Source organism: Aphelocoma coerulescens, chromosome 1A (assembly GCF_041296385.1).
Source record: "Aphelocoma coerulescens isolate FSJ_1873_10779 chromosome 1A, UR_Acoe_1.0, whole genome shotgun sequence".
Lineage (NCBI taxonomy): Eukaryota > Metazoa > Chordata > Aves > Passeriformes > Corvidae > Aphelocoma > Aphelocoma coerulescens.
This window is the reverse complement of record NC_091014.1, coordinates 53,713,180-53,722,085: the sequence shown is the minus strand read 5'-3', so window position 1 is coordinate 53,722,085 and position 8,906 is coordinate 53,713,180. Positions and strand designations below refer to the sequence as shown.

Sequence of the window (8,906 nt, the reverse complement as noted above, 5' to 3'; positions counted from 1 at the left end):
AGGGCCCTTGCTGATTTACTATTTCACACAACCAGAGAAGCCTTGCTCTGACCCACAATCTTTGCTCTCCAAAACCAGCAACAGCAGCTTCGTTCTCTTTAGAGGAACCCCACTATAAGGTGGATGCTCAAAGAACTAGAACTTTACTTGCTTCTTTGGTTTGATGCACATGTAGAACCTGCAGTCAGAGTACCAGGCTTGACACAGTAATGTATATACCAAGAGGCAAAGTTAGTTTCTTTAAAATATTTATTTTTTGGTCTGAGAGCACACAGGGCCACAGGACCATTCCACCCATTAGGCTGTCTCCTCTTTTGCAATGCGATCCTTCTTGAGTGGTCCCTGAAAAAAAACCACAAAAACCAAGCTATGTAAACAGCAGTCTGCACAAAAGACATCACATCCCCATCACAAAAGCTGTAAAAAAATCAAGGCAAAAAAAGCCCTCCATGTTGAAACCCACTGGAAACCCTATGCCCCATCCCCACAGCCAGAGGCTCTGGGGGAAGCCAAAGCTGGCGCAGCCGCACTGGGCTGACCCGGTGACTCTGGATGTGCCTGAGCAGCAACGCTGGTGCCACCTGGTGGGGAAGCTCCTGCTTGGCCCCAAGCTCCTGCCAGGGCCTCACCCGCAGAGCTCCCGGCTGCTTTTTCCAGCAAGTGACAAGCTGAGAATGCCACCGTGAGGACCCCTCCTCCCGAGCTACTTTAAGGGGATATGGAGCAGTGCTTGTTCCATGCTTCATCACTGAACAACTTGTGCCCAAACATGGCAACCCTCCTCAGACACCAAGAGTTGTCACAGGGGAAGTGAGACCCCAGGCCCCCTGCAGTTATAACCAAGTTGGCAGAAGGAGGCCTCTTGACTGAAGTTTCCATTCCACAGAAACTTCGGCTACGTGACAGCCCAAAGGCCAAGCTATCAGCTGCCATGAGCTCAAAGACAACACAATGGTACACAACAAAGGTACCAGGAAGTGCCCTTACCATGAAAGCCTTCTTCTCCTCAGCTGTCTGGAAGCGGCCATGACCAAATTTGGAGGTTGTGTCAATGAACTTCAAGTCAATCTTCTCCAGGGCCCGGCGCTTGGTCTGCACAAGCAGGGACTAAAAAGAGAGATGTCAGGTGAGTATACAGCAGCAGCACGGCCCTTTCAGCCTCCAGTACGCTGGCTACTTCTTGTCACCTCCATGGCTAACGCCCCCTCAGTCACTCTGACCTCAGCTGCTACCATGTGCAAGGAACACTTGACAATAAGCCATCCACCCTGCATCTTTGGCCTCCAAGGCTGAAGACTGGTCAGCTCCCAGCAGCACGAGCCCCACTCTGCCAGTGTCCTTACAGTCACAAGAGTTCTGCACCAGAGGCAGCACAACACCCTTAAATTGTTCCAGCCCACGTGACAGCAGGCTGCACTACTCACCTTGCGCAGGGTTAGGACCCTCTTCTTGGTCCCCACAACACAGCCCTTCACCATGATGAAGTCATTGGTCACCTCACCGTAGTGGACAAAGCCTCCCTGAGCAAGGAGAGAACAGTTAGTGCTCTGTACCAAGCAGGACCACTGATCACATCTGCCTACAGATCCACACCATTTCTGGGCCTTGGCCATTGCCACATCCACTGAAATCCTGTTTCCAGTATTGCCTTTCACTGGTGAAGTTTCTTGATACAGCAATTTACTTCTTGCTGTAAGGCTTTTATTAAGAACAGCAGAAGCTCTTCTTGCTAAATTATTCCATGTAACTTTACAAGTACCATTCAAGGTTTGTAACATCTTTGTCCTATTGCCACATAACAAATGCAATTTCCAAGTTACACAAGTCAATACTGAGACTGATTAAACACCGCCACCTCCAATAGCAGCTGACTTATTCCAAGAGCTCTTCATTCAATCATTTTGTGACTTATACCAGACCCATTTGCCTCTTAGGATTGCAGCTCAGAAGCAGACTCTTCGCATAGAGCTGCAGCAACTCACCAGAGGGTTAATGCTCTTGTCAGACAAGTCATAATCTGTTGACGCATTGTTTTTGATGAGCTTTCCATCCTTGATTTGGTAACCTTGGCCAATCTTGTAAATCTAAAAATGTAAAGAAATTCTACTTAGCAAAAAGTAGGAGAAAGCCTGTCATCAGATAAAACGCAAGGAATTCTACACAGGCTCAGAGGAAACAGTTTGTTGCACTTTGAAAACACGTGGCCACACAAGAATTTTAGTTATTCAACGTAACAGACCATAGCCATGATCCCCAAAACAACATTCTAACAGAGCAAAACACCCCACTCTGCTCACTGTCACAAAACAAGTGACATCAGCCAGCTCTCGTTCCCCCCCAGCAGCTGAGACACCAACCTTCTTGTTGATCTCGGTGCGGTGGTGGTAGCCCTTCTGGCCCGCACGGGCCACAGAGAAGGCCACGCGGGCGGGGTGCCAGGCACCAATGCAGGCCACCTTGCGCAGGCCCCGGTGAGTCTTGCGCGGCAGCTTCTTGGTGTGCCAACGGCTGGTGACACCTGCAAGGGACCAAAGCAGCCGTGACAAGTGTTGTCAAGCTGCGATTGTCACCAAACTCTTCAACCACAGCTTAAGCCACCTTTCAAGCTGCAGTGCGCAGGCAGCAAAAGGCAAGCGCAGACCCAACATCCCGGGAATCAACACTTCCCGGTGAAGCTCCCTCCCTGGTGTCCCTGGGCTGTGTTCTCAGAAGGAAGGCAGCATGGAATGACTCCTCACGGGTATCAGGCGCCGTGCCCAGCGCTCATTCCATGGTCTCATCATTGAACTGTGACAGCAATATGGATTTACCTCTTCAGCTCTTGGCACATGCACTTGTGAAAACTCAAGGCCAGGATTTCATTAAAAACTGTATCCTATCACAAAGAGAAGGACTTCCATGTGTTTACCTTTATATCCCTTGCCCTTGGTGACTCCAATGACATCTATCATCTCATCCTGGCCAAAGACCGTTGACACAGGCACCTGCTGCTCCAGCTTCTCCCGGGCCCAATCCACTTTCTCAGCAACAGTGCCTCCGTTCACCTGGATCTCCATCAGGTGAGACTTCTTCTGTCTCAGGGGAAGCAAACGCATCTGCAACACAGAGAGAATAACATTCAACTCCTGCTCTTCCGAAATGGACTCAGTATTAATTAATAAGCCCAGTATCCTTCTAGCCCTGGCCTAATCATTTTTTCTAATATAGTTTTCCAAGATCTGAAACTTAAAGAAGGCCCTACAATAAGGAGGAAGGTTGTACAGTGGTTTGCAAGTCTTTGCACCTGGAACTTAAATGCCACCCGCAGGAGCACAGAGTTCTCTAACCCCACAGCCACCAGCCAAATTCCACTGAGGAAGGACAAGAGACAAGGGGCAATCGCTTTGAACGGAAACAGGGTGGATTTAAACCGGACCCAAGAAATATTATTTTTATTATGAGGGTCGTGAGTCACTGGCATGGGTTGCCCAGAAAAGCTCTGGATGCCACACCCCCTACAACTGTTCACTCAGGCTGGAAAGGGGCCTGAGCAACCTGGTCTAGTGGAAGATGTCCCTGACCATAGCAGGGGGGTTGGAATTGGATGATCTCTAAGGTCCCTTCCAACCCAAACCATTCTGTTTGATAAAGCCTGCCACACTTAAGGCCACTTTGGGCTGGACTGCATTTACAGTTACTTCTACTGTATTTAGTACAGAGGGAACTGGTGAGAGAATCAATAGAAGTTGCAACCCTAACTCTACCGTCCACTACAGGAGATTAATTCTAGTAAAATTAGCCATCTTACTGTCCTTAAAGCCAACTCAAAAGATTTAATGCATCTCCCAAGAAAGTCTGTCAGAGCACTGACAGCTGGGGAGACACCACCACATCACGCAGTGGAATACATCCTCCCACTGAGGAAGACAAGCCACCAGAAGTCTGAGTGCAGAATGCAGCCTGAAATGACACTGCACACACAAACCCCTGAGTTCAGTGTTCAGCCTGGTTTTATTTGTAGCTGGAATTAATAGAGTCCAAGTCTACATGGCATTAGCAAAGGACTGTGCCCAAAAAGTTCTTACTACAGCTCAGTCTCCTTTGGACACCCCTTCAAACGATTGCCAGTGGTTGCCAAGGCTCCTCAAACATCCTGTGAGCACAGCTCTGTAGAGAATTAATTTGTAATGTACTGAATAGTCAGCATCGAGCTGTAGGGGAGGGCAGAAATCTCCCTGCAGAGAAGGATCAAGTTTCAAGCTTGCTGTCTCAGCTGTTTCCAGCACACCTGAGTCCCACAGGCACTTACCTGAGTGTGAGCCATGACTCTAATAACCTGGCAGTACTTCTTCATGCTATTGAAATCTTTCTCCAACTGCTTTTTGCCCTCCTCATCTTGCCACTTCTTGCAGTACTTGGTGAAGGCCTTCTTCTTGGACTTGTGCCTTCAGGAGCAGAGCAGAGACAAGGTTTGGCAAAGCCCTTCATCAACCCCCAGAGAAGTGGGGATGAGCGGAAGGAGCTGCCACCTCAGTTGGCTTTGGCTCATTGCCAGCTTCTAATGACTCTTTTCCACTGGCAAGCGGAGCCTGGAGCTCATCAGACAGTGGCAAAATTGCCAAAGCTGAGCGGAGCTGCCATGAATTCCAAAGCACATTAACAGTCACACTACAGAAAACAAAAGACTGTAGAGAGATGTCAAACAATAACAGAAAAAAAACAGATCTTTAAAGCAATTGTGAGATGACTGTGATCTGCTTCAAAACACTGTTAATTTCCCCCCCTTGTGTGCCCGACAGCAAGGTCGGTACTGAAACACCCTTGAGATCTTTATTGCTCCACTCTGACGTCTTTTCAGCCTGCCAAGTTCATAAACAGGCTGGAAGCTCCAGACATGCTGGAGCCGCACTCGGGCAAATGCACATTTTCAATCACAAGAGCGGTGCCTGGAATGGCAATCAGAAGTGACACCTGTCTTCCCCTTTCCTGAGAAAACAGGGCTACAGTCAGGACTCGACACTCAACAACAAGCGCCAGAGGCGATTTCCTTATGTCCGCCCGTCGAAGTATCATCATGTGTAGCCTGTCGAGGAGCTCTCAGGCAAACCCAAAGCCACCACACCCACACCAAGAAGGGCACTACCTAATGTTATGCTGTCACCCTCATGGAGCTATTCCTACAGCCTATCCCACAATTAAGCCAGTCCATCAAAGCTAAACCCTAACTACTGAAAAGCCTCCTCAAAAAGGAGGATCACATGCAAGCCAGCAGTAAAAATATGAACCATAGGGCGTGAGACCAGCCAAGGCCCTGCTCTCTCACCAGTTCTTGTAGAAGCGGCGCTTGCACTCATCACTGATGTGCTCAGCAAAGATGGTCTTGAAGCTACGGAGACCACGAGGGGTCTGCACGTATCCCACGATGCCCACAATGACCATGGGAGGAGTCTCTATAATAGTGACTGCCTCCACCACCTCCTTCTTGTTCACCTCTGAATGGAAACAGAAATACAGCACAATTAATTCCAGCAGCAACTCTCTAACACCACCTGCTTTTTCTCACTCCCAAGTCCTTCACATGAAAGGTTAAATGACTCCAGTTCTTTTCACAGAGATGATACAGGGTAAAGTGACCAGCTTTAAAGCCATAATTTAATGCCTTGCAAAACTTTGAGGCTGGCTTAGTAGAAAGGTCAGCAAAGCTGGACAGGCAAAATGGATGGCAGCCAGACAATCTCCAAAAAATCACTGAAGGCAACTGACTAGTGTCCCCCCATCCAGAAGAGCCACCCCAAGGAGCTTGTTACCATGCAAAACCAAACTAGCAGCTACAGCAGAAATACACCACCTACTAAGGACTTGGAACAGGGTGAAGTCAAGCTAGGACCAAAATCCAGAGCTGCTACTCAGCAGGGGCCCCCTGTTACCATTCCTGACCAAACCCACCTCCTCTACTGAGAGGAACATGAATACATACTAGATCCAGGTCTGTCGACTTCCCGGACAATGTGGGTCATGCCAGCTTTGTACCCCAGGAAGGCGGTGAGATGGACAGGCTTGCTGGGGTCATCTTTGGGAAAGCTCTTGACCTTGCCCCTGTGCCTGCTGCTGCGCTTGCGGGGCAGGAAGCCCAGGGAGCCGTGCCTCGGGGCCGAGAACTTGCGGTGAGACTGCGGAGAGAAAACCAACACTTAGTGCTTGCTACAGAGACCTGCTTACACCCACTCGAGGGCCAAGGCCAACTCTCTCCTTGCCTTAAAACATGAATATTACATATATCCAAAATATTTCGCATTCTAGAAATCCCCAGTACCAGCTGTAAGGTTTCTGATTTCCACTATGTTACAGGAATGTAATCCCCACGCCCCAACTATGTGTGTCCAAGACTTCTTCAACGCCCCTTCCCTTCCAAGCTTACTTTAAGATGCCACCAAGTCCCACTCTAGCTAGGGAGCCACAGAAGCTGCAATTCGGCCACACCGTGCCACCAGAATTTCAGTCCACCCCACAGCTTCACATCTTTCAGGGCATCAGTACCAAAAGAAGCATTACAGAAACAACTTCAGTTTGCAAAGCTGCAGTAATCCAGTATCTCAACATCCACCGTTGAGTCAGTCACTCTGGGTGGAAGCGCAATATTTTTTCCAAAGGTTTTCTCCTCGAGTACCACCCCTGCAGCCTCCGAGCCATGTTAAGACTGGGCTCCATCCGGAGACCTCTCAGCCCTAAGAAAGGTTTACCCGTCCAATCTCACATCCGAATTAAACAAAAATACCATGTAGCTACAGACAAAACTAAAAATAAAGATGGCTTTATTTTAAGAAAAAATCCTCGGCACGAGTCACCTTATGAGAAGTTTAAAGCCCCAAAAACCCAATAACCACGGGAGCTCTCCAGAGAAAAGCCGTCCCCCTCCCTAGAAAAAGGGGCCCCCAATGCCCCCACAGCCGCCCGCGCCCCCCACACCCTGCGCCCCGCCGGGCACCGCACAGGCCCGCCCGGCCTCCCCATGCAACGCCTCGCCCACGCCCCGAAATGAGCCCCGCACGGCATCCCGCACGGCATCCCGCAGGAGCCCGGGGCGGCGGGCGCGGGGGCGCGGCGGCCGGGGCCGGGATGGCGGCGATGCCCGCGGGATGCGCGGCTGGGCCCGAGACCTCAGCACCCACCATCTTGTCCACGCGCCGGGCCGGAAGGGCCGCCAGCGCCGCGCGCAGCCTTTATAAGCGCCCCGCCCCCGGTCTCGCGAGAGCGCGGGCGGCGCGCGCGGACTACGGGCGGCGAGCGCGGCCGCAAAGGTGTGCGGGCAGCGATGCGCGGAGAAACAACAGCAACAACAACAACAACAACAACGTATGACAACCGTCCGGCGGGGCTTGTGGGGAGCTTCGGTGCGCACGGTCACCGGTCACAACGGATAATGTTCATTTCATTTCACTCCATCCCATTTCATTCAACGGCATTTCATGAAACTGCAACATTTCACTCAATTTCATGAAATTTTGAAACGTCATTCCATGAATTTTCGTTTCATTTCCTTTCATGAAATGGAGTTCCAAAATTTCATTTCATGAAATTTCATCTGTGTTATTATAATGAACATGGGCCTTAATCCACCATTGCCTGTGGTATGGAAGGGGATGCAAACCCAAGGCAGTTGTATCAGTGGGACACAGAGCTGGGTGATCTGGAGCCTCCTGCATGTCGGGCACCCAGAGTTTGCCCTCAGGATCTCCTGGGACTTACAGGACACAACACTGTGGGGAGATTCCTGCACCCAGAATGAACTGGAGAGCTAAAGATCCAGCTGTGCTGGCACTGCAGCTCATCCTCCTAAAACAGGGATGCTCCATCCCTAGAAAGATTCAAGGTCGGGTTGGACAGGACTCTGAGCAGTGTGATCTAGTTGAAGATGTCCCTGCTCATTGCAGGGGAACTTGGACTAGGTAACCTTTAAGGTCGCTTCCAACCCAAACCATTCTAGAATTCTGTGGCTGGATGTGATGGAGGAATGCCCATCTTCTATCTCCAACCCACCCCTCAAAAGGAGCTCCACAAAAGGTGAGGGATGGCTGCTCACTTTTTGGGGTGCAACTCCCAGTGGGTACCCATGGGTTGGGCTTTAAATGCTCTTCCATCTCCCCCATACATTCGCCTTTAGCTCTTATACATTTTAGGCTTCCACTGCTGAGCTCAGGAAACCGTGTCACAACCCAAGGGCTTGTTTTCCATTTCAATCCCGTTAATACAGATTATCGGGGACTCTGCAGCAGACAGCAGACCGCTGGTATGCAGCCACTCTGCACAAAAGGCATGGGCCAAGCAGCTGGAACTGCCCCCAGGGCTGGAAGGCTTCTCCCCACACATCCCTTCCTCCCCAAAGTCTGGACTCCTCACATTCACAAAGGGCCTTTTTCCACCCCCTCCCAGGGACACAGTGCGGGTAGGGTGGTGGATGTTGGAAATGAGAGCCCAAGGTTTTGCTGCAATGTGTTTTTGAGGCTCACCGGGCATCTCTGTCCAGGGGCAGGCATCTGGTGAGAGAACCAACCAGCCTCTGGGATATTGGGTTGCACCCAAGGGCCCAGCCTTACCCCTCTATGGGGGCCTCTGTTGGGTAGCATCACAGAATGACAGAATTGCTAGGGTTGGAAGGGACCTCAGGAGATCACCTAGTCCTTTGGCACGGATACCTAGAGCAGGTGACACAGGAAAGGATCCAGGTGGGTTTTGAATGTCTCCAGAGAGGGAGGCTCCATGACCTCCCTGGGCAGCCTGTTCCAGTGCTCTGCCACCTTGAATGTAAAGAAGTTCTTCCTCATGTTGAAGTGAGACTTCTTGTGTTTTAGCTTACGGCCATTGCTCTGCTGGGTACCACTGAAAAGCGCCTGGCACCATCCACCCACCTCTGAGGTATTTGTATGCAA

At 50.5% G+C, this 8,906-nt stretch overlaps 1 protein-coding gene and 2 non-coding genes across 3 annotated transcripts; all 3 read right to left on the bottom strand.

The window, feature by feature from the left end:
- Positions 1-231: 231 nt before the first annotated feature.
- Positions 232-7,213, bottom strand: RPL3 (ribosomal protein L3). Its single transcript, XM_069002752.1, has 10 exons — positions 7,149-7,213; positions 5,957-6,149; positions 5,303-5,471; positions 4,289-4,424; positions 2,909-3,095; positions 2,358-2,518; positions 1,983-2,084; positions 1,425-1,520; positions 988-1,107; positions 232-342 (listed from the first exon to the last, which is right to left on the bottom strand). The coding sequence occupies exons 1-10, from the start codon at positions 7,149-7,151 to the stop codon at positions 298-300; spliced, it is 1,212 nt and encodes a 403-aa protein (XP_068858853.1). The 5' UTR covers positions 7,152-7,213; the 3' UTR covers positions 232-297.
- On the bottom strand, positions 2,699-2,791 carry LOC138104820 (small nucleolar RNA U83B). The gene has a single exon (XR_011148304.1). It is a non-coding gene; the product is annotated as a small nucleolar RNA U83B (small nucleolar RNA).
- Positions 4,425-4,473, bottom strand: LOC138104815 (small nucleolar RNA U82P). The gene has a single exon (XR_011148300.1). It is a non-coding gene; the product is annotated as a small nucleolar RNA U82P (small nucleolar RNA).
- Positions 7,214-8,906: the final 1,693 nt, after the last annotated feature.

What these genes read in the sequence shown, in the direction of transcription:
- RPL3 (XM_069002752.1), bottom strand. An exon ending in AGTCGACAGACCTGGATCTA is followed by an intron (nt 5,472 to 5,956) that starts GTATGTATTCAT and finishes GTTTCCATTCAG; the next exon opens with AGGTGAACAAGAAGGAGGTG. An exon ending in CGCCGCTTCTACAAGAACTG is followed by an intron (nt 4,425 to 5,302) that starts GTGAGAGAGCAG and finishes CTGCTCCTGAAG; the next exon opens with GCACAAGTCCAAGAAGAAGG.